Source organism: Mirounga leonina, unplaced genomic scaffold (assembly GCF_011800145.1).
Source record: "Mirounga leonina isolate KUSES-001 unplaced genomic scaffold, KU_Mleo_1.0 Mir_53, whole genome shotgun sequence".
In the NCBI taxonomy this organism is placed as follows: Eukaryota; Metazoa; Chordata; class Mammalia; order Carnivora; family Phocidae; genus Mirounga; species Mirounga leonina.
Genome location: NW_023270807.1, coordinates 80,905,883 through 80,931,115, shown reverse-complemented (window position 1 = coordinate 80,931,115; position 25,233 = coordinate 80,905,883). Strand labels below are relative to the sequence as shown.

Sequence of the window (25,233 nt, the reverse complement as noted above, 5' to 3'; positions counted from 1 at the left end):
AAAAGAGAACTTGTTTACTACTCTAGGACTCCCTTCCTCCCTGAGAAAAGTGGCTTTTATTATTTTGGTCTTCAGAACAGATAAACCTGATCCAAGAAAAAGAGTTAAATTCAGTCTTCTTGTTACTTTTTCTTTTTCCAGAGCTTCTTTGAAGGACAGTCCGCATCTTGGGATGTAGCTAAAAAAGATCAAAATAGAGCAAAAAATCGTTATGGAAACATTATAGCATGTAAGTTCTCATACAATTCTTGGTGAATGTAAATATTGTGTATAGAAGATAAATATTAAGTGGAAAGTCCTCCTTATATGCTTTTAAACTTCAAGAGAATCCCAGAGAGTGGCACATCTGTTTATAAAGTAATCTATTTAATATTAAAACAGCATTGGCTGTTGGCAGTGACTCTGAAGTTGTCGTCATTGTCAATAACTAAACTGACTCAGACTCTTCACCCTGTGGAGATAACTTGTTTGATTTTATGTTTGCACATAAATGCATGGGGTATTATTGACAGCTAAGAATATCAGGATAATGAAAAAGAAAGGTCTTTTCAGTGATAAATTGCTATAACACTTCTACCAAACATTCTCAAAGTGAGAGTGTTATTCTTTCCATATAACCTTTATTTCTTCTTTGCAGCGAGTGCCTGAACTCCGGCTGCTCCGTGTTATTTGTCATTAGGGACTTCATTAAGTTTTAAGGTGTTTGCATGGGATAAATAAATTGGTTATCCTATGAAACCACAGGAATGGTAAGGAAAGTAACATAGTTTAGTTTGTGACTAGCTAGTGATGTACTTGGCCCACTCAGATCTCAATTTAAATTATTTTAAAATATCCTCTGAATACATCTGACTACATCAGAATTCAACCTTGACTCTCAAGAAGTTAAGAAGTCGAGAGCAGGGATTCAGAATTCACTCTCTAGTTCTGCGGCTCATTTGCTGTAAAAGTGCAGCAGGAATGGATCCCACCCGTTTAAACCCATGTCAAAGAAGCAGAATTAGACATTAAAATGAGTTCAGTCCTTTAGACAAAGCCAATGATGATTCATCAGACATTACCATGTTCCCTAAAACCTTCCTAACTATGAAGATGCTAGTCGTTGAAGCTTTATTAACAGGATATTATAGTAAGTACTGAGCTCATCAAAGTTCTTGTATTTCTTTAAGGAAATTTGAATAGTAGCCTGTTACGGATAAGCTATCAGCAACCCCTGAATTATTTTAAGTCTCTACCAAGGTCATTGTCTTGGAACAGAGGGGAAATTTAATAGCTTTATTTTATTGTTTAACAACTTTAGATGACCACTCCAGAGTAATTCTGCAACCTGTTGAGGATGATCCTTCTTCAGATTACATTAATGCCAACTATATAGATGTAAGTATTTTTATAGTTCGGTGTGCCCAATTTGTTGGCTTATATATGTGAATCTTTTTGCTTGCTATTACCTATAAAGTGATTGCTAGCTTTTTAAAATAAAGAACAAACTGTACACTTTTCCTTGTTCTACGTCCTAGTACTCACTGACGTTGTTGTGCTTTCTTTCACACCTGACTTTGGTTTGGGCTGTAGATTTGGCTGTACAGGGATGTAAGTACCACTATATGTAAATAACAGCACCCTATTATAAATATTTAATATAACTACTCTTAATTACAGTTCTTACTAATGCTTAATACTAGTTACCTCTGCATGCTTCCCCTAAGTAGCCTCATACGGTATATCTATGTTCATTTTTTTGTAACTCCTTTACATGTGTGAAGATCTATTTTACCTCCTTCCCTTTGCTATGTTTAGAAAAACAGGACCATTTTCAGATTTTGACAAGTTATGATGTACTCGAGTTTTATTTGTTGATGATTTCTGTTTCTGGCTTTTATTCTTCCCCCTTCCCCAAACATGTGAGAAGCTGGATAGTATGATGTGTATTAGTGTTTCTGAAATTTTACTTTTTACATTTGACTTCTGATGTTAAAAATGGGTAGGAAGACTATTTTGTGGTGTGTGGTATTGGCTTGTTAAAGTATTAAAATTACTTAGGCCAAATCATTTCTAAATTGCATTTGTAAAATATACATATCACACATATATATCGAATCATGCAAACCAAAAAGCTTGTTTTGGTCACAGGTTTCCACTGTTACATTTTGGTTACAAGCATATCTACATGCAAATTGTTGATTTAATGGAAAGTAACTAGCAAATCAAAGGTAAAATATTGTCAAGGAAGTAATAATACTACATTACATGTAAGAAGGACAGGCTCTTTATTCATATTTCCTGGTTCAAAATTATGCTGGAAATCTTGGGACTGTTGCTTCCCTTCTCTGTGCCTCAATTTTCTTCTCTGTACCATGGGGATAATAATAATAGTACGAACCTCTTCGTTTATTATGAGAATTAAATAAAGTAATGCATGTTGAACATTCAGCACAATACCTAGCACATACAAAGCACTCATGAAACATCCGCTATTTTTAAATAATTCAGTCCTAGGTGTGCTGAGATTAATCAGTTAAAGACATGCATTAATTGGAAGGCAAAAGATAGAAGTATCAAATATTGCAGCATGTATGTTGTACACATTTATAGTTATATAAAACATGAAAATTAGGCCCTGACTTTGTCTAATTTCCATAAATAGGAAATGACCTCTGTCACATTTATTAAATTCATGTTTTATAGTTACTTTGTGAACTGTCATCACTGATATCTTTGGATTAATTAATTTTATTACATAGTCTCTGAGTATATTGGTAAAAATTCTGATCATCATTTGACTCTCATTTGATATTTTAAATTTATCAGACATCTCAAAAGAGAAAGCTAAGCTAATGGTCCACTCTTTAGAATAAAAAATTCAACAGTTTTGGGACAAATTTGTACTTGTTCTTACCTATTCAGTTTAACCTTGGTTTTCTGCCAAGACATATACACTGGAGCCTTGTTATACTACTACTTTATGGTTCATATGGTAAAACTGTGTTCTAAATGAGACTGTGTTGTTATCCAGTCGTTCTGTTAAGACCCCAGTGTATTTTGGCTGATTACTACACAATTCCATAATGTTCTCTTTCCCGTTAGTTTATTACACTTAAGACTCTTCTGTAATTGGTAAATTTTTCATGAAAAATGGGAGATGAAATGCTTACAGAGCTTGGAAAAAATTTGTCCATGAAAAATTGTACTATTTGGTATAAGAAGAAATAGAAAACTTCCAAATTGGCAGCAGTATGCTGCTCAGCCTGTTAAGTTTTAGATTGGAGATCTCAGTTTATGTGCATTTATATGCACATCGAGTTGCCCATACCAAATGTGGACAAATTGTACCACAGGCTTTTGCTGAGGTCCTTTGATACATACAAAACAAATTCGAAGCTTAACCCTGTTATACCGTTAACAGTTGTGCTACTCATGATGTACCGGAATTCAAATCAATTGAGAGCAACTAACAACTTATTTCTTATCAGGAATAATTTCTTTGTTGAAACAGTATTAAATGTTTAACCACCTAAAGCTCTTGGCACACTAAAAAGAAAAAAGTGCTAAATTTTTTGTTCAGGATTAGATGTATTTTATTTAAAACTCTTCTTTCCCTATATATGTGTGTACCTGTAATTATGTGTGTGTGAACTAATATTATCAGCACACACAAAATAGTTTTGGCAGATTCCTGAACATATTATAGTACAGGAATATTCTCTAAAATAGCTCAGCAGGACTTTGACTTAATGCACACATGCATTGTCCAGCTCTAACATTGGAATGTTCTGTTATTTTTTTATGGTTCTAATATGTCGTTGTCCATTTGTAATGCAGTGTGTTGTACTTTTGGATGATAAGATGAGAATTAATATTTTTGAACACCATTTGCCAGGAATGAATGACTAAAGATTAACATGAAGGCATAAACATTTTAGTAAAACCAAACAATATCTACAAGGTTATTCCCTAGCAAACAAAACTCAATTATGCAATACATATTCTAATCGGAGCCCTTAAAACATTTAATTTTTGTTTTATGTTTACCTTTCAGATAACCTAGGTTTGAGAAGTGAACTCTGAGTTCACTACTCATTTCTGGACTTTTTACTATAACTTAATCTTAACAGGTGGTTGTCTTCATCTTTTTATGCCTTCATTCATTTATTTCTGATACTGATGTAAAATGATAACCAATTTGTTCTCCTATTTTAGGGCTACCAGAGACCAAGCCACTACATTGCAACTCAAGGTAAAACATGACCTTTTTAAATGTTCTAGAGCAACCAAAGTTGCTTTTTCATCCATATGGTATTGGTCTGGTTTATGGTTTTGTGGTTTGTTTGGTTTTTTTTTTTTTTTTGCCATTTTTATCTGACTTAACTGAAAAAAAGATCAGATCATCTGAGACCGCTCTTTATTCATTTGTATAATACAAGTTGTTTTATCTGTGTAAAATACGTATAAATTAAAGCTCACTTTATTTTTTAATTAAAATAAAAGAGAAGCTGCTGATTTGTGGTTTGGGTTTTGGTATTCGGATGTCCCAGAGTACACTAGCTAATAGTGCTGGACACAGGAATTACTTTCGATGAAAGCAAGCGAGGTCTCACCTTGGATAAGTTGCCCGTTTTTTGGTAGCAAGGTCTGTGGTCCTGGAATGGAGTATTACCCAAGACTGATATTGTTACAATGAGATGTTAGACTGTCTTCCAGCAAATTTTTTACAAGTCAAGACAGACAAAACGAAGGGCTAAAGGGAACTCCATCAAGTTCATTCTGTGTAGAAAATAAGAAAAAGGCAGAGAAATCTTGTTAGAGTGGCACACTGGGGAATAAGAGCATCCTAAAACATCTTTAGTTGTCTCTCCATATTGACCACTGGCCATCAGAAGAGAAACCTGCCTATCTATTTATTTCTTAAAAGAGGGAAGTGAAGCAGAAGCTCTGTTTGCTGTTTTGACAGAGACCATTTTCTGAGTATTTTCACATGTCTTTGGATTAACTGAGTTGAATTGTAAGCTCTTTAAAGTTAAAGATCATCCATGGTGAACAATACTCTAGGTTTGTTTGCTTGTGGCACTGAGTAGAGTATAACCCAGTAGATGCGTTAGCAGTCTGGAGGTGATGATATAAGGTTGGGATGTGTGCGTATATGTATGCTGTTTCTTCATTAACCCCTAAACATGCACTGTTTTATAAACGATGTGGGTATATTTACTTGGTAATATATGCTGTTTGGTTGATAGTGGAATAAGACTTCCTATTTTTAACATATATTTGAAGATACATCAAATTAACTTAGTGACAGCTATAAGTACCCTAGAATCTAGGCATCTTCTGATACCTAGAATCTGATATCTTCTTCTACATGGGAAGTATAGAAGGTAAATAGAAAAAAAAAAAGTTACATATGCCTATGTTTTTGCTATAGTGTGAATTTAGATACAAACTGAATTTAAGTAATTTCAGTGACATTTTGTGTTAAACCTTTAAAATTATTTTTTGGCTTATTTAGTTTACTTTTATTTGTACCTTATGCATACTTCTTACCACTTATTTCTTCTAACCACAAAATTTCTCTGATAATATAATATTCAAATTAATTTCTTCAAAGGCCCAGTTCATGAAACAGTATATGATTTCTGGAGAATGATCTGGCAAGAACAGTCTGCCTGCATTGTGATGGTTACAAATTTAGTTGAGGTTGGCCGGGTAAGAGAAAACAAGATTTTTTTTTCTTGTTCACAAAACATGAGTATAAGTTGAGTAGCTATACATAACACACTTAAAATAGAATCTCATTCAGTTGTTTTAAAAATCCATAGGCATAGCATTTCAATTGAGTGCTCCTCAGTGGACCTTTGGTGGCTAAGAAATTATTTGACTTCTTTATTGAGTAATGAAAGAAACTCTGATTTTATACTAGATTCTAATAGCATCATAGGGCTTATATATTATAATGAGACTACACAAAGTTTTTCTATTTATTGTGTAATAGATTCTTTTATCTCATACATAGTTTTTCTTTAACTATATTTTTACTGTAACCTAAAGAGTTACTACTGGAAATAAATCATCTTGGTTAATGTGTATTCAGGCCCACTTTATATACCCTTTCTGTCATTTAGGTTAAATGCTACAAGTATTGGCCTGATGATACTGAAGTTTATGGTGACTTCAAAGTAACTTGTGTGGAAATGGAGCCCCTTGCTGAATATGTAGTTAGGACATTCACCCTGGAAAGGGTAAGTACCCTAAAATTCTCTTTATTTAAAATATGTTTATTGAAACTTTTTTTTCTCCTGAAGTCCCCATCAAGATTTGTTTTGATGATGCTATAGAATCTATCCATCCATTCATTCATTCCACAAATATTTATTCAAGAGCATGCCATGTGCCAGGCATGTTTGTGAACCTTGGGATACATATTAAATACGTATTAAATGATTTCTATTTTGAAAGGTGGTCTAGAATCATGTGAAAAAATCACAAAACTAGAAAATCAGAGAAAATCAAAAGAACAAAAGAAAAATTAAATATAAACCAAAAACCAACAAAAAAGAATAAATGAGATCAAAAAGCTAGTTCCTTGAAAAGATCAATAAAAGAGCTAAACCGCTGTCAGTTCTAAATGAGGGCAGTCAAAACTACGCAATATTAGAAAACACAAAAAAGATATAACTGCAGTTATACTTGCTGTTAGGAAAGCAATAAAAAAAATTACATATAAACTTAGAGACAGAGATTTTAGTCTAAATACCCTTATATTTAGTAGAGTAAATACTGATTCTCAAAATGTGACCCAAGAAGACTTAGAAACCTGAACAGATGATAGAAGAAAATAGAATCTTAAAATTTACCAGTGAAATTTCACTATGGTCTTATAGTTGAGGCTTCTTTAGCTTTTAGAGAACAGTTGATACGTATGTTAATAAAATTGTTTAGACCATAGAATACCATTAAAACCAGCTAAATATATTTTAAAAGCTAGCATAACTGTGATGACATAACCAGGTAAAGATAGCACTCTCTCAAGCTCTTCTCTCTCTCTTTTTTTTAATGATTTTATTTCTTTATTTGAGAGAGAGACAGAGAGAGTGAGAGAGAGAGAGCACAAGCAGGGTGAGGGGCAGAGGGAGAAGCAGACTCCCCACTGAGCGGAGTTCCGGGATCATGACCTGAGCCGAAGGTGGACACTCAACTGACTGAGCCACCCAGGGGCCTTGCCTCTCTGTCTTTTTTTAAATCTCTCTCTCTTTCTCTCTCCTTCAACAGTAACTAATAGCATGCATATTAAGGAGTGAAAACCCTAAAGGTATTGCTATGTAATCAGGAGTGTGATGTGGATAATCAGTCTCACTAGTATTCAATTTGGGGAAGTTCTAGTAAATGAAATAAGACAACAAAAGGAATAAATTGCTTAACTGTTAGAAAAGATAAGATTATTTTAACATGAAATTATCTTATACCAAGAAAACTAGAAATATTTTAAAATGGAACTACTAATCATTGAAGTGGCTAATTCGAGATAAATATTCATAAGTGATAGCTTTTCTGTATATTAGCAGGAAACAGTAGTAGACATTACAAAATCTCTTTCACAATAATAAAAAAATTTTAAAGTATCTAGGAATAAATTCAACAGAGATATAGGTCCTAAGTGACTAAATTCTCAAAAGTGTATTAAAATATATGTAACATAAAATATGATGTGAATCAGTAAGTGGAGACATGCACCATGGCCCAGAATGGAAATGTTTTATATTAATACCACTTTCTGTAGTTAATGTCATACTAATTGGAACATCATTGGATTTTTATTTTTAATTTGACTTCTTGCTATTAAGAACTGGAAAAGAGTAGTTTGGTTTTTTTGAAAACCATGTATTTGAAAATTACATAGGAAAATTTAAATAGAAAGAGCAGTAAGGGAACATGCCTTGCCAGATATTAAAAAGAACTCTTTACTGAAGTTTACTAAAAAGAACAAGGCTCTTAGAGCAAGCACCTCCAGTAAAAGAATTAATATGGAGGAGGGGAGGTAACTATCTGAAATCAGGTCTTAGAACAATTTATGATCTTCCTCACTGGAGTTGACTTGAAAAGTAGTAAAGAAAGAGATTTTTCTATTTGTATGATTCCATGAGAGTGTTTATCATTGTCATTATTATAATTATATGTTGAGCCCTACTTTGTGTAGGGTATTATGTAGGGACTAGATCTAGAAAGAATAATAAGACCTGATCACTGGCTTTGGTGCTATTGGTTGGTCTATCTCTATAGGACAGAATCTAAACTTTCTCAATTTGGTTCATTTATTTCCTGACATTTTTCTCCCCGTTCTGATTGAACAAGTGAGATGGAGATACCACAGATAGCTCATAGTGCCACTGGAATTATATAGATTACTGTGGGGATTTGGGGGCTACAAATGTGGATTCTTAAAAATAAACTCCGTAACATTCTATGTAAGCTCTCTAAGCTGTGCCAACACAATCTACAGGCTTCTTTAACCAAAAGGGAAAAGTTTTGAAGTGTGCATTTAAAAGTTCTCTTAAATTAACCCAATAGGAAAGCGGCATTACAAATGATGCTTCCCTTTCATTTTGTACTTTTGTTACTATAAATAATACTCGCTGCTGCATTATTTCTCAGAATTAGGAAAAATCGTTTGCCCAAAGAACAGTTTAGTTGTCTCTATATTTTTACGAAACAATCTGAAGTAGCACTGTCCTGGAAAATCCCTGCAAAACCATTTTCAACATGGATAAGCAAGGCATTAAAATCTTTTTGAGGTGAGAAGCCAGAAAGTTGCTTTTATTTACCCCTCGAAAACTCAGTGCCTCGGGTCAACAGGGCAGCATTTTAGCTTTCCTGTTTTTTTCCCTTTTCTCCTAATAATTTTCTGTGCTGTCATTCTAAGTAAGGAACAAACTGTCAAGGTAAATAAAAATTTACACAGAGTTAAAGAACTGAGCAAGACTTCTCATTGTCTTTCTTTGGCAGGTATCTGACAAGAAAGGTAAGTTCCTCGACTGTGTCAGGCTAGCATCCTTTTTCAAAAAAAGCCTGGTCTTTGATAGATTCTTCATTTTTTATTTTTTTCATTGTCAACCAGGTCTAGTGCCTGTGACTGGTGTTGAATGGCTTTATTTGGTCTCTCTTTTTTTTTTTTTAAGATTTTGTTTATTTATTTGACAGAGAGAGACACAGCGAGAGAGGAACACAAGCAGGGGGAGTGGGAGAGGGAGAAGTGGGCTTCCCGCGGAGCTGGGAGCCCGACGCAGGGCTCGATCCCAGGACCCTGGGATCATGACCTGAGCCGAAGGCAGACGCTTAATGACTGAGCCACCCAGGTGCCACCTACTTGGGCTCTTTTGAAAACACTTGTTTACATGTTTGCACAGAGGGGCTACAATGAGATCCGTGAAGTGAAACAGTTCCATTTCACCGGCTGGCCTGACCACGGAGTACCATACCATGCCACGGGCCTTCTTTCCTTTATCCGGCGAGTGAAGTTCTCCAACCCTCCCAGTGCCGGCCCCATCGTTGTGCATTGCAGGTGAGTGCTGGACCAGACGCTCTGGACTTGTATACAGCCAGCTTTTTTAAAGAAGACGAGGCCTTCAAGCACAAAACTAGTCCACGCTTACAAGGTTCCGGCTTACATGTATTACAGGGAAGGTTAAAAAAAAAAAAAGTTAGCTCTAAGGAGGATATAAAATAGAAACTTAAAAAATAAATACATTCATCCTAATGTGTGTAGTGTTGTTCACAAATGGGTGTGTGGAAACTCTGTCTTTTAGCGGCAACATCTGTGTTTGGGTTTGTTTTTTTTTTTTTTTCCTATCACTTTTGCAAATCCCATATTGTATGGAATGGGAGGTTAAAATAGAGATTTCTTGCCAATCTAGTAAATTCCCAATAGAAACCCAGCTTTTAAAACTAAATTTGAGACATACAGAGTTACTAAATGGCCTAAATTGCAAGAATTTGTGCTATAAAACAGCTATTTAAGAATTTAAAAAAAAAAAAAAAAAGAGCCATCCATCAGAGGACCTTAAAAACTACATCAGTGAGATCCAGCAAATATATGCCAGAAAAATGTGAACATTATATCCAGGCTTCCTTCTGATTAGAAACTCCTCTTAAAACATGCATTCAGAGACACTAAAAGCAAATTACATGGCCTCATTTTGAGATGTGAACAGAAAAATATGTACTGAATCTGAAAAGCTTTTCCTAAATGCTGCACACCATTCTCAAATACCATCCCCTCCAAGCTACATAATAGGTTGTACTTAAGCATTTTTTTTTTTTTTCTGAAAATCCGACCTATTCAGAATTTAAATGACCACATATGGAAGAGGGAAAACAGCACAGAGACTGACATAAAAGTAAGGCATCCCATAAGGATCAGATACTGTGTACGCTGAAAAAAAATCTTCAGTTCAGTCCTCCTCAGGAAATCTGATGTACTCTTCAGTTGCTTTCCTGTCTCAAGCCCTGGGAACAGTGATTGAGAAGATGGTAGGCAGAAGAAAAAGGAAAAAAAAGGAAAGAGAGAGAGATACCCACAATATCTTTTACTTACATTTCTTAAAGAACAGTGTGTTTAAGAGAAGTGACCAAATCTGGACAACAAAGAAAGAATGTTAATAGCCAATTTATGCATTTAGAAAATGAGATAAATGGGTTTTCAATTCAGGAGTGTCTTGACTTATCATAGAGGTTTACTTTCCTATGATTTGCTTGCTTCGTAAGTGCTCCAAGATTCTCAGATACTCTCTTGAAACAAGAAGTGTCATTTTTCACTTATACTCAGATATCTGTGAATTTATAAAAAAGAGGAAGCTGACTACCAAGTGAAATTCCCCCCTCCCCCAAATCCCCAGCTATATCTTATTTGCACTGTTGATTTTTATATATAAAATTGAAGAGAGCTGCCTGGGTGGCTCAGTCAGTTAAGGGTCCAACTCTTAATTTGGGCTCAGGTCATGATCTCAGGGTCATGAGATCGAGCCTCACATGGGGCTCCCCGCTCAGCAGTCTCTGAGATTCTCCCTCTTTGTCTGCCCTCCCCCTCACATTCTCTCTCTCTAAAATAGATAAATAAATCTTTTTTAAAAATTGAAGAAACATTCCCAAGAGGTAAAACAATCAGTGGTATGTTAAGATTCAATGACTGAATTAAATACAGTAAGATACTGGCTATCTTTGTGACCTGTTAAGAATTATATTCTATACCTAACTATTCATTTTCATTTTTCCTTCAGATCACCAAATATTCTTTCTACTATTGGCCTTCTCCTCATTGATAACCACCATTTCCCTCCCCACCGTCACCATTAGCACTTCCTCTGAATTGTGACTCCTCAGATTTCCCAGTAAATGTTTTGGAATTAATTTTCTTTGCCTTGGTATTTACAAGAGTCTGTCAGACTAAAACAGTGAGCCAGCATTCTTGCATTTTGCCAGAGGACCCACAAGTATATGAGTAAGAATATTTTTGAGGTTAAATCTTAAAGCACAAATCCACCCCTTGGCCAATTCTATGAGCTTAAAATCACGTGCACTAGATTTCCAAAGAATGAAGACTTGTATGAGAGCTGTGGAACTTGAACAACATATATACGTTATTTGTAAAACACAATTTGATATACAAAGTTTATCATTTTAATTTCAAACTCATGCTGCAGTCTTCATTTTGCACCAAAGCAAATACTCTACATGAAGTTATTTGTACATTAAATAAGTGTTCTATATAACATACAAATTACATCTTGCAGTTTGTTAAATCAATTTGATTCCACCTATCTGACAGTTGAAAGGATCTTTATTTAATAAGATTGCAAGAACATACGTCTTTCAATTCTTTAGATTTGTTTAATTTTTTTCAGTGCTGGTGCTGGACGAACTGGCTGTTACATTGTGATCGACATCATGCTGGACATGGCTGAAAGAGAGGGTGTTGTTGACATCTACAACTGTGTCAAAGCCTTAAGATCTCGTCGTATCAATATGGTCCAGACAGAGGTATGCTGCTTGTTGATTGATCTCTGATGGCTTTTTTTTTGTTTTCCAACATTTATCAAAAACAATGTTTTTCACATAGAATCAGTATTACCTCATCAAGTCATATAGGAAAATATTGATATCATTATTAATGTTTCTACATAGAGAAAATTCTTTGTATTCTCTACCTTTGATGACAAAAGATTTTTATTAAAATAGTTTGATTTTTTTTTCTTTCTTAGGAACAGTACATTTTTATTCATGATGCCATTTTAGAAGCCTGTTTATGTGGAGAAACTGCCATACCTGTCTGTGAATTTAAAGCTGCCTATTTTGATATGATTAGAATAGACTCGCAGACTAACTCTTCACATCTCAAAGATGAATTCCAGGTATTTACTTATTTCTGGAGCTCCTTTTATGAGCAACTTATTACAGTGTGTTCTGGGCATTATTAATTCCTCTAAGGAAGGTCTTTCAGGTCAAACTTATAACTTTTGACCCTGTCTCTTTCATTATACATATTACTATTGTATTAATGAGCTCATATCTGCAAAATGAGTTCAGACTCAGGGAAGAGTATGGGGAAGGGTATCATAAAAGTCAAACTTGGTGGTGGTTTGTGTGTGTTTACAACCTTTTTTTATGCAGACTTGCGGATTTTAACCTTCTGTGTCACTCACAAGGTGAGATCAAGCGCATTAATAATAATAGCTGAAGTTTGTACTAAACATTGTCTCTAAATAACCCCAAATGTTTTCACTGCCCTTAAAACATCCCTGAAGGTGTGTGAATGTGAAGTCAAGAGTAGCTCTGGACACCTAATACTTTGATCCTTTGTGCAGTGCTCTTTCTAGGTTGTTCTACCCTGTTTTCAAATATGGCATGCCAAAATGTTACTACAGATGATAGTTTCCAACTTTGATGATGGGTCATCGTTATGGGCCGCTCTACTTCTGTTTTCTTTGGTTAGGCAGTGCCTTTTGCAGGTAGCGACGGTTTTTGGCTTCCCTTTTCCTTTTAGGAAACACAGTGAACAATGTGTATATTGTTTCTTTGTCACTTCTCAGGCTTCATTAGCTTTAACTAAGTCTATCAGCCTGTCATCATGGCAAATGCCATCGCCTTGTACAAATCCTTCCCTTTGTACTTGGCCTCCCAGATACTTGATGGATCTGTTCTGTGCTATTAAATGGGTCACTTGCTTTTAACCTAGGTTCCCTTTTCTTTTTAGACTTTGAATTCAGTCACCCCTCGACTACAAGCTGAAGACTGCAGTATAGCGTGCCTGCCAAGGAATCATGACAAGAATCGTTTTATGGACATGCTGCCACCTGACAGATGTCTGCCTTTTTTAATTACAATTGATGGGGAGAGTAGTAACTACATCAATGCTGCTCTTATGGACGTAAGAGACTGCTGTCTTTGTTAGTGTGAAGTGTCATGAAAAGCTACGTGATATGGTGAACACCGGCTGGTTTTCTTTTCAAGAAAATTAACAGGGCCTAGAAAGGAAACTTGGAAATTTTTTTTTTGAGAATGACTTTGAATTTCCCCTACAGGGATTCTTAGGAACTCTAAGTTTTAGGCCCCATTGTAAGTTTGGAGCTTGGTTGTCAGTTATTATATTCTGTACAGGAAATACCTGCAGGTCATATTTTCCATCTTAATTATTTTCAGAAAAGAAAATCATGCTTATGTATTTTGAATGTTAGGTGAGGAATGAATTTTTGAAGACACATAATGCCTTATCTTACAGAAGTTGTGTTAATTTGGGAAATCTTTATCTCTGGCATTTAATGTTCCAGTAATTTATGGCTAACTTGTTTTACTGGCCAATAATTATTAGAGACCCTTTATAAATAACTAGGAGAAGGCACCGAGGATACATGTTAATACATCCATCGTTAATGAAAAAACTGTCTTGCCCCACTCCAACCATCACAGAGTGTAAGTGGTAGAGCATATCCTCAGCAGGTTAGCGTCCCATAGACAGAACAACATAGGGAGAGAGTTTTAAGTCAGTCCTTGGCTACCTTGCTGGGTTACCTTGGAAAGAAGCAAGAAGGCTCTCCACGTTCAGAATCCTTTTAAACAGCTCATCATCGTCATTTGTAAACATTTCTAGGTTTTGCCTTTTCATCTGTAGAACCATAGCCAGGAGAAATTAGAAGTCAGGGTCCATGCCTGTGTGACTAATAATGAAGCTTTCTGCATTGTTGCTCCTATTGTGTTTTCGAAAATTAGCTCCTGATAGTAGAGACCTAGAAAGCCTACTTTCTACTTCTGAGACTAGTCTTTTAGCCAGTCACTTTGCTCTTTTTATGTTGCAGAGCAGAATAGTCTAAAGACAAGCTCAAGTGAAAAGTTCCCATTCTTGCTATGACCAGAATCTTGCCTTGTCATTAATCACATCCACTGAAATCACACCTAATCCTCATTGTTATCTTTTTCTTCCCATTTTAATTGTCTGGAAAGACAAATACACTAAATACAGAGAAAACACACAAGACCTTTTGTTTCTGAGTCTAGATTTAGAATTTTAAAAGGCTGTGTGGAAAAGGGAAGAAGAAAATACTGTTAGGAAAGAGATTGATGAGGCATAGGTCTGAGGCATTTTTTGTCTTTGGCATCAATTGCTGTCAAATTTTTCTTCATTTCCAGTTTGATTTCTAGTCAACAGGAAGACTGAACCTTGTTCTCTACCTGTTTCTACTCTCTGCTTAATTCCCTATGATTCAACATAGATACATTTCATAATTGAGACCGTCCGGTGGATTCAGTAGTGGTAGTTGGGGCCTCAGAAAAGTTAGGTTTGGTTTGTCTTGTAAGAACAGAGCTCACTGGTCAGCACTCCCCACTCCCTCTACCCTCTAGCAACATCCTCAGTGTTCTGTACCCTTGTGCTATGATTGTGAAGCATTAGGAGGCAAGGCCAAGGATTCTGTGATTTCAAAGCCTCAGATGTGCTCTTGTCCTTACCGAGGAAAGATCTAGGAAAGCACCTGTGTCCCTCACATCATCTTATTCATCTCCCCTCCCCTGTGACTCAAAAACTGAGTAAATAGCTTGCCTTCCCATGGAACAGACATGTGATTGGAAGGAAAGTTATTCTTCTGACCCTTTTTCATGAGGCTTCATACTTTCTTAGGAGACACTCACCTCAGAGGCAGGTGTAACTCTGTGAGGCTTGAGGTCATTTAGAAACAGCCATTTGAACTGTCAGCACTCAGATTTATCCCACTGTCTTCCATGGAGCTGAATGCCATGGTTAGCAGCATTTCCCAAATGGCGATAAGATCAATGTTCAAGAATATGTTTCTACACTGATGTTAAGACACTTGAAAAACTAAAAGAGTTAAATGATACAAATGAGTTAGGGGATCACTGACAATTTTATCAGCATGAAGGAAATCTATCTCAGGCAACTGTCTAGTCATTTTTTTACAAACTATTTAATACATAGAAATATAGATCATTAGTCTGCAGAATGACACATTGCCCAGGTCACATGAGTATACTCTCTCCTTCTGGATGGAGATAATGTGTCATGTCCCAGTCAGGGGGCACTTGGTAAAAAAAGGAGCCATTCCCTTATAGGTGGAGCCAAGAAGTGCATTTTACTTTAAGAAAAATCTTAAGTGATTGAAACTGTCATTCTGACCATGAATGTACATTAGAAATGCCCAGGAAACTGGAATGGGCCTGCAAGATGAGCAGAATGTGCTGATAATATCCATATAATGTAAAAGCACACAAGTATGAGGCATATGTGGTTTTTCTTACTTGAAATGGAAGAGAACCCAGCAGTTTCATATATAGATATGAATCAGATTTATATCTATATATAAATATAGATATAATACACAATATTGAAATATATATAAATATATATAATATATGTATATGTTGATAGATGTTGATAAATGATAGAAGATAGATAGATGATAGAAGATAGATAGATGATAGATAGATAGATAGATAGATGAAAGATAGATAGGGACACAGATATACCTACATACACACCAGGGAATTTTGTGCCTTCAGCCTCTCAGATTGATTACCTTTGAAAAACTGAAAGAGCCCACAGGTACCTCATGGAGGATCTTAACCTTAAGAAGTTCTTTAGTTTCTTCTTTTGTTTTTGGCCTATATTTACTTCTCTCAGCAAAGTAAAACTTGAATTGCTGTTGAGACTTTGAAGCCCTGCCATCAGATTGACAAAGTAGTGGCTCCAGTACATTCCAGTGGCCCAAATCTCTTATTCCATGGCTTAGGCAGCGTCCGGCTCCCTCTCCACGTGGGGCTGTTACACCTTACCTGGTCCTACCTTGAGATGCGTTGAATTGGCTTGTACGACTGATCATTCATTTTAAGTTCTCATGTTTTCCCATCTACCTTGTTTCTTCACAGAGTTACAGGCAACCAGCTGCTTTCATTGTCACACAATACCCTCTGCCAAACACTGTGAAAGACTTCTGGAGATTAGTGTACGATTATGGCTGTACGTCCATCGTGATGTTGAACGAAGTCGACTTGTCCCAGGTTAATGGCTGGGCGTTGCTTCTGTGTACTCATACACAACCTAATGAAGTAGTAATAAGATGTTAAAATCCGCTTCATACTACCCTCATTGGAGAAAAATAATGCTCATTTTGTTTTTTTTCCCCCAAAAACATTCATCATCTAGGGGTGTCCTCAGTACTGGCCAGAGGAAGGGATGTTGCGATATGGCCCCATCCAAGTGGAGTGTATGTCTTGTTCAATGGACTGTGATGTGATAAACCGGATTTTTAGGATATGCAATCTAACAAGAGTAAGTCATTAATATTTTACGTGAGCTGATCCAGAGCAACTGAACATAACCATGTTGGGGTATCATTCCAATCAGACAACAGGAAGAGTGGAGTTAATAGGTGTTACGTAATCAGTCCCAAAGGTAGTAATCATCTTATACCTTAGTATTAGAAGAAAAATGCATTCCCAAAAACATTTCTGCTTAGAAATGCAGGAAGCTGGCTATCCTGGTCAGTTACTTAATGTATTACATCAGAAACTAAATTCAGATGCACTGACTCAACTGAGTTTGATGGTCTGAGCCTGATCTCTGCGCATATGTGGACTTTCATCAAGGTCAACTACATGTTTTATTAGTATTGATATCCAGCCCAGAAGAGGCATATGATTGAAAAATAAGTACATAATAATAATGATGATAACTAAAAGGCTTTACCTCAGGAGGAAGGGATTTGTCGGATCAGCCATTATAGAAAGATTCCATGTCACTATTGCATACAAGGGAGAACCCCACACATGAGGGGAAAAGGTAAATCACAGCCATCATTGAATCTCTTTCACCTGTAATTTCATCTTGCTGAATGTCCCAGGATCTGGCTTTGCCCAGAATTGTAGAACCAGCACTGGTACCCCTTTTCCCAGGAGCAAAGGAGCAGCTGTGTTTCTCAGAAATCTTTCTTTCCTTGAGCCTTCATATATTTTACACTAAATGATAAAATTAAGTCTGGGGTCTGTCCTCCAAAAAAGCAAAAAAAAAAAAAAAAAAAAAAAAAAGGTGCTAATAAAAACTGTTTAGGTTGTGTAGCCAAATAGCAAACAGAATTTGAAAAGAAATCATTAGTAGCTTCCATGGAATTACTCTTTTTAAAGAGATTTACTCTGTTTTTAGTGCACCAGCTTTATGTATGTATATAATTTTAAGTGTGTGATTCAGATTGTCATGTTCCAGTGTTTTCATATCAAAATGGCTATATGTGTTTCTGGTTAATAAGTCTATATGTATAACTATAAGCAGAGGATATAGTCATAGCCAATTCTGTCGCTCATTTCAGTGGAGAAAAAAAGGATAACTTCAAATCATGTCATAATATCCATGCATATCTTAGATGTTAATTTAAGTGGAATCTCATTATGTCTGCACATCTGTTCCATTATGGTTCTAGTAATATTTTAGCCGAGAAACCATAGCACTAAACTCAGAAAGTAAGACTTGTCTTTTTATTGAGCTGTTTATATGAAAAATATTCTAAGGATGGGAACTGAAATCTGTGTTTTTTCGTCGGCATATTTGTTTATTTATCTTCCCCTATGTTTGGTGTTCTGGTTCTTATTAGTGCACGATTTCTTTTTCTATTTCTAGTCTTAGTTAATATCGTGCACTTCATGAGATGTTTAATATGCACCAATGAGAAGTTGGGTGTTGTTCTAGTAGGTCCTTGTGATGCAGGAGCCCTTGCCAGGTGGAAATTCAAATCTGATGGCTATGATACAGCTTATCATGTATTGCAAATACTTTCTTAACATTTTCTTATGAGGCCTTAATGTTTTGGTTCATTCATTTAACAGTACTATTCTTTGGACAGTATTCTGCTAGGTTCTAGTGACACAGAGTTTAGGGGAGAAAGAGAGAGATTTCCTCATCTTTAAAGAACTTGTATTTTATCAGGGAAGATAAGCACTGAACAAGTCATTGTATAACCATTTATTTACAAATATGAGAAATTTTAGAGAAAAAGGACGAAATCCAGAGTGGGTGATCTGACATAGCTGGGTGACTAGAGAAGACTTCACTGGGGTAATGATCTTTGAGGCACAATTTGAAGAATCGGTAGGAGCTATTTGGGGTAGGAGAACCAACTATCCTGGTGTTCACAGGACAGAGAGGTTTTCCAGGACACAACGAGTTTCAGTTCAAAGACCAGAAGAGTCCCAGGCAAACCCAAGACAAATTGATCACGGTGTTTTGGGATTGAGAGGCACAAACAAGGAGATCTGTGAGGCCAAATGGAGAGTTTGTGCAAAGTTCCCCAGGCAAGAAATGACTTAATGAATGGACTAATAGAAGGCCAATGTGTAATAATGTGGTATAGTAAAGGGAAGGTTGGGGAAGGAAGTGGAGCCATATCGTGTAGAAATTTTTAAGCCACTGCAGCAATTTGGATTTTATGTAAGATCATTTGGAAGCCATTAAAGCAGGGGAATGACAAGATCATATTTGCATTTCAAAATAATCATGATGCTGCAGTAAAAATGGTTTGGAAGGAGATCAAAGTTTATTCAAGGAGACCAACTAGGAAGCAATTATCATAATTGGTGATTGGGCCAATGCAATGATGTCAGCCATGATAAAGAGGAGAAGAATTTGAAAGTTATTTAAGGTGTGTGCTTGATTATTGGATATGGGGTGTGAGGGAGAAGCTTATATAAAGGTAATTCTCATGTTTCTTGCTTCTGTAACTTAGAATGTTTCTGTACTAGTATGTACATATTTTGGACTTACCAGCTAGACTCACTCCAGCATAAATGGCATTTATGTCATGGTGTAAACATGTATTCATCTTCACTTTTTAGTAAAAATTCGAGTCCCAACTTATTTACAGAAAAATGCTCTTCCCTCTACAGCCACAAGAAGGTTATCTGATGGTACAGCAGTTCCAGTATCTAGGGTGGGCCTCTCACCGAGAAGTGCCAGGCTCCAAACGGTCATTTTTGAAACTGATACTGCAGGTGGAAAAATGGCAGGAGGAATGCGAGGAAGGGGAGGGCCGAACCATCATCCACTGCTTGTGAGTATGGCGCCTCGGCTGGGCCGCGTGGGGGCCCTGGTGCTCACTTCCTCACCAGCCTTCCTATTTTCCACGTTAAAGAGTACTCAGCTCACATCTTAGGGATCGCCACAGAGAGCATTTCCAAATAGTCTTCCTGTCTCCTGAGTCTCTAATTTCCGTTTTCAGATTTTTTAAACATCCATTATTATATAGTTATCATATGATTTAAACTCTTTCGAACACTACTTGGAACCACTTTTCTGATGTACACAGCGTTCAAATGTACCAAAATTTCGAGGGATCGAAGTCGCAGCAGCCTGTGCCTCCAGCCTGTTCCTAAGCATAAGCTGCAGAGCTAACGTCATCCTCACGTGTCCCTGCGCTCTACCATCTACACATACATGCGTACAAATGGAGCAAAATTAATACAAAATGGAAAGAAAATGAAGATCATGTTTTCATTTCCTCAACCTACAAGATTGTGTGACCTCTGGTGACTAAAAGCTGCTATCTAAAATGCCTTGGCTTTCTTTGCTTCCAGAAATGGTGGTGGGCGAAGTGGTATGTTCTGTGCTATAGGCATTGTTGTTGAAATGGTGAAGCGGCAAAACGTGGTGGATGTGTTCCATGCAGTCAAGACCCTGAGGAACAGCAAGCCCAACATGGTGGAAGCCCCGGTGAGTCACAGAGTCTCAGACACAGCAGGGGGCAGGGACATTAGACAATCATAACCTACTCGTTGGGTTGACTTCATACACCCAAGGGAATAGGATGTGTAAGTGAGTCTCTGTGGGGACTTTCCTGCCTAACTGATAAACTGCTGAGTATCTCTCTCTACCCACATAAACCTAATCACATATCACAGAAACTGTTCGTGATGAAAACTATTTTCACTTGATTTGGGAAATGTATAGAATTGTGGGGTTTTTTCCTGTGATAGGCCATACATACTAGCTGTAATAAACTTTAGTAAATAGTTCTTACAGTAAGAATAAATTCCACTGTCTAGGCCTTATTCTTGTCTATTTTTCATTTCTTAAAGCATCTAGGTTAACTGGTAAAGCATTCATCCAACGGATATATTCCTAAGCTGTATCAGCACTTTGGACACCTAATGTCTGTCCTTAACCATCAAATGAAGTTTATTTTAGTCATTACCTATAATTCTTCTTCATTTCTGGTCAAATTATAAATTTTAAACTGGCCTCATTGACAGTTTTCAACTTTTACCAGTTAGAGCGAGTGGTTCAGATGATGCCACCTGAATTTTCCAGGGCTCATAAACTCAGAACACAGCTCACAAAATAAGAGACGATAGGAATGGGTAGGTGGGAGCTCATCTGGGTGGAGCTGTATGAACAGTAAGAAAGAAAAGTTAAACTCCTCGAGCACATTTTACTTCTAAAGAGAGATGTCTGTGGGTTACACATATGTGCAAGGTGGGATAAGGTCAGGAGCAGCTGTGTAGTTTATGTTCACACAAAGGTAAACCAGAAAAACCAAGGCAAAATTGTTGCTTGCCCTACATTTATCAAGATGATCAGATAACTAAAATGAGCAATTCAATAAACCTTTAAAGTATTCTCACCACTTCCTGCTCATGGATTGTTCACACAAAAAGTGCATTGCTTCCTGAGACAAAAATCTGAAGAGTTACATTTATACCGTTTCACTTTTACAAGTGATAACAGACGTTAACCCCTTCTACAAGCCCCCTCAAGCCGCCCCTCCTCTAGCTCATCCCTTGGGTTACTGCTGTTGTCTGGACAAGATGATGTTGGTGCTGACTGGAGTATTGTGGCAATGGAGGTAGAGAAAGGGGGGTGGATTTGAAGGATTTTTGAGGTAGAACTCTCAAGTCTTCTTACAGAATGTAGTGGTTATGTCTTTTGACTCTTTGCTGTCTGAAGGTTTCTTACTGTAAACTCCACCTCTGTCTCAGATCAGATCTTTTTAAATTCATCAGTGGGGTCACTTCTGGTGTCAGAATTCAAATTTCACCTCCACATTTTTTTTTAAAGATTTTATTTTTTAAAGATTTTATTTATTTATTTGAGAGAGAGAATGAGAGACAGAGAGCACAAGAGGGAAGAGGGTCAGAGAGAGAAGCAGACCCCCCGCTGAGCAGGGAGCCCGATGTGGGACTCGATCCCGGGACTCCAGGATCATGACCTGAGCCGAAGGCAGTCGCTTAACCAACTGAGCCACGCAGGCGCCCTTACCTCCACATTTAACTCTGATTTCCTACAATAACTTAGGGGGGGGAAAATCTCTGGTTAAACGCAGCCATTCTAGAACCTTCCAAAAAGTTCCTATGTACGTTTACATTCATGTCCCATTAATCCTGACTGAACACCTACCCTCTGATTTGTGTTTAATCAGTGTTAATGATGAGTTCAGTGTGCTGTTGAATTGAACTGACAAGTTTGGTAAGAGTGTAAACAAAATTGCTAGTGACAGATTAAAGAGACATAACTGTTTTCAGGCACTTTTTGGCTCTTCAGATGCACTTGCCACAGTGGTAGGCTAATTTAAATCACACCTACTTGATAATTAAGGCTAGGATTGATAAAGATCTCTTGGGGGAAGTTTTTATTACCCTAGTTTATTGCTGGAGACACCTGAAAGTTCTCTTTAGAAATAATATGCATTTTAGACTGTTCTCCATTCCAGCCTGAATTTTACCCACTTGGACTGAGTTGAGAAATTTTTAATGACACGTTATAAGTCATAACTTGTAATACGATCTGATCTTTTCTAAATTCTTGATAATGGAGCAGTACATAGATGAACTTAGAGGAAGAGCAGTTTTAACTCAAACTTTGTCAACCACGTTGTCTTACATATATAAAGACAGCAGAAACAAATTTTCAGGTATAATAAGCTTAAAAGAACTTAAGAACCACTAAGCATTTTTGAAAAATTTACTTAAATACTCTGATGAATGAAAAGCTATATCAAAAATTAAAAACTTGGAATTGTGAATGGTAGTTTAAAATGACTGGTTTTTTGTTTTGTTTTGTTTTTGGTCCTGCTAAGGAAAAAATATCTGAAGTTTGGAGAAGAATATTTGCACATTTCACTGTAGCATTTATTTATATTAAAGAAAAAATAAAAACAATCTAATAGGCAAATCTGTATGTTAGACTTCTATGTAGTGTGAAAAGAAATGTTAAATAACGTAAGAAAAAGATACATAACAGTGTTAAAGGAAAATAAAATATAAACTTATATTCTCAAATCTATGTATGTAATTACATTTATTCTAAAGTAATTATTTCAACCATGCCTTTAAAAGGACTAGAACAGGGGTGCCTGGGTGGCTCAGTTGGTTAAGCGGCTGCCTTCGGCTCAGGTCATGATCCTGGAGTCCCGGGATCGAGTCCCACATTGGGCTCCCTGCTCGGCGGGGAGCCTGCTTCTCCCTCTGACCCTCCCCCCTCTCATGCTCTCTCTATCTCATTCTCTCTCTCAAATAAATAAATAAAATCTTTAAAAATAAAAAAAAGTAAATAAAAGGACTAGAACAAAACTCAGGCAGTATTTTACCAATAATTGTTTCTAGTAGTAGAATTATGGAACACTTTTTTCTGATTCCTTGTATTTTTCTGCACTGGGCAGTTTTTCTGTAATGATCAGGTTTTACTATTACAATTGGATAAAAAAAAATACTGGAGATTTTCAAAAACTGAGTAGAAAATATGAGGCAAAGATAATATATCTTTTTACATCAAGTCCCTTTTCCTTAAACAGCAATCATTAGACTCAGACATAAAATATGTATGCCCAGAAATTAAACTTCCATATAGGAAAACCAATGGGTAATTCTTGAATAATTTTAAGCGGTGGCTGGGTGTTCGGTTGGGGGTGGTGGTTCACCATTAGTCTCCTTTTTCTTAACTTTTCTCAACTTGTATGTGTTCGCCTCTTCCAGGAGCAGTACCGTTTCTGCTATGATGTCGCTTTGGAGTACGTGGAATCTTCTTAGTTGGCTGAGATCTCAGAGTCCGTCCACGCAGAAGCCCATTCATCTGTTGAGCCAGCAGCTCTTGTACCTGTTACACCTGTGCAGAAAGATTTTAATGTGGGGGGTGGGAGGCTTTTACATTCAAGAAGTAAAAGTATTTTTCTTATGACGTTGTGTATCTTAATAAAAAGGACTTAGTTTCTATTACCGTACGAAAGCATCAACATTTCGTGCCACATAAATTATATTTAATAAGAACAGATTCAAATGAGAACTTATCAGTGTTTGTACAGTGAATATGCAGCTTTTTCTCGCCTGGTTCTGGTAGAACAGCCACCACACGTTGCATGAATTAACAAATTTCTATGTGGCATTTTTCTCCCTTTTTTTTTAGATAAAAGATGTTAACTCTTTAAGGAAGAAGTAAGAAAAGCTGTGCAAATTCATAGTAAAGTTCATTTTTTATATGTTTCCAGTGTAGCAGATCTCTATATAAATATATAAATATATATAACTGGCTTATTTTCTTTTGATGTGCAATGATAGCTGGATCATTTAAAGTTCTTTTTAGGGAAAAAAAAAAAAAACATAAGCCAAAGACTCAACTGTAAATATGTCTATATGGAGAAAGCACATTATATTTATTGGTTACTTACATTCCTTTTTTGATGGCTAAAATACTACCACCACACAATCATTTCTTTTCTGAAGAAAGCTTTTTCTTTCACTAAAATCAATTGTAAACGATTTTTGTAGATTATTTTTTGTATGTTTTAGTGTAAGTAGAGGATAAACTTTTTATTCATAAACCAGGAAGCGATGTTCTTTATAGTGATTCTCTTGTGTACATGCTTGTGAATTAAATTTATGTAAAACACTTGGCAATTGGGTCTTTTAATATAGGACCAAATTAAAACATTTTGCTGAAGATGTGTAATTTTTCACAATTTCATTAGGTAAATAATGGTTTGGTGATCATACATGAGAATTGCACACATTCAAGGGCCTTGCTGATGACTTGCGCAATGCTGAACATCCCTTTAAGCATCGTTTAAATTTTAAAGGAATTGATTTTGTCAGCCTATGAGCAAGCACTGGTCAAGAAAACAAAATGGCAACATTTATGCTTTCAGAGTCAAATTTTAGCAAACTGTAAAGCATCAAGATGATAGAGTGTTTCTTTTGATATTTACATGCACAAGCTTTGGGTTCTGACCATAGGAAGTGTGAACAAATCGATGCCAGATTCCTGTTTGTGCATTGTCGTGGGATTTGTAAGTGAACCTTTCTAAATGTGGTCTTGTTCATATGCTCCATATAGCTGTAACTTCACATCATCAGCTTGCAGTTTGTTATTGACTAAAGCATTCCAGTATCCTCCTCCTAGATTGCCAGTACATGACATGGTGCTTATAAAGATTTAACTAAAGTAAGAGTGAAATAAAGTTTTTATAATTACAACAATTGTTTGCACATATTTTCTCTTAACTTCCATGCCTTCATTCCCAAATAAATAGCCTCTTCTCACTGATACTAGTAGACCCCAAAAATTCTATTAAAAGTAAAACGAATGTCCAAGCACTAATAACTTTTTTTTTAATTGAATATCAACCAGTCCAGATAAATGGAGGGGGAAAAGGCCAGAGGACTGACTTAATTCTTTTTAGTTGCTATATATGTATGTCACTATTTTTTTACGTA

General features: G+C 36.3%; 1 protein-coding gene across 2 annotated transcripts in view; it reads left to right on the top strand.

The window, feature by feature from the left end:
* PTPRK (protein tyrosine phosphatase receptor type K) overlaps positions 1 to 24,996 on the top strand; it is a 555,842-nt gene extending 530,846 nt beyond the window's left edge. For both annotated transcript variants that reach the window (XM_034990587.1, XM_034990586.1), the window contains exons 17-30: positions 142 to 229; positions 1,301 to 1,377; positions 4,198 to 4,234; positions 5,600 to 5,697; positions 6,114 to 6,230; positions 9,393 to 9,547; positions 11,886 to 12,021; positions 12,243 to 12,392; positions 13,235 to 13,408; positions 16,414 to 16,545; positions 16,691 to 16,816; positions 19,420 to 19,583; positions 20,107 to 20,242; positions 23,500 to 24,996. In XM_034990587.1, the coding sequence (XP_034846478.1) occupies positions 142 to 229; positions 1,301 to 1,377; positions 4,198 to 4,234; positions 5,600 to 5,697; positions 6,114 to 6,230; positions 9,393 to 9,547; positions 11,886 to 12,021; positions 12,243 to 12,392; positions 13,235 to 13,408; positions 16,414 to 16,545; positions 16,691 to 16,816; positions 19,420 to 19,583; positions 20,107 to 20,242; positions 23,500 to 23,553 (1,644 nt within the window). In that variant the 3' untranslated portion in view covers positions 23,554 to 24,996. The remainder of the gene's footprint in view (positions 1 to 141; positions 230 to 1,300; positions 1,378 to 4,197; positions 4,235 to 5,599; positions 5,698 to 6,113; positions 6,231 to 9,392; positions 9,548 to 11,885; positions 12,022 to 12,242; positions 12,393 to 13,234; positions 13,409 to 16,413; positions 16,546 to 16,690; positions 16,817 to 19,419; positions 19,584 to 20,106; positions 20,243 to 23,499) is intronic.
* The last annotated feature ends 237 nt before the right edge of the window (positions 24,997 to 25,233 follow it).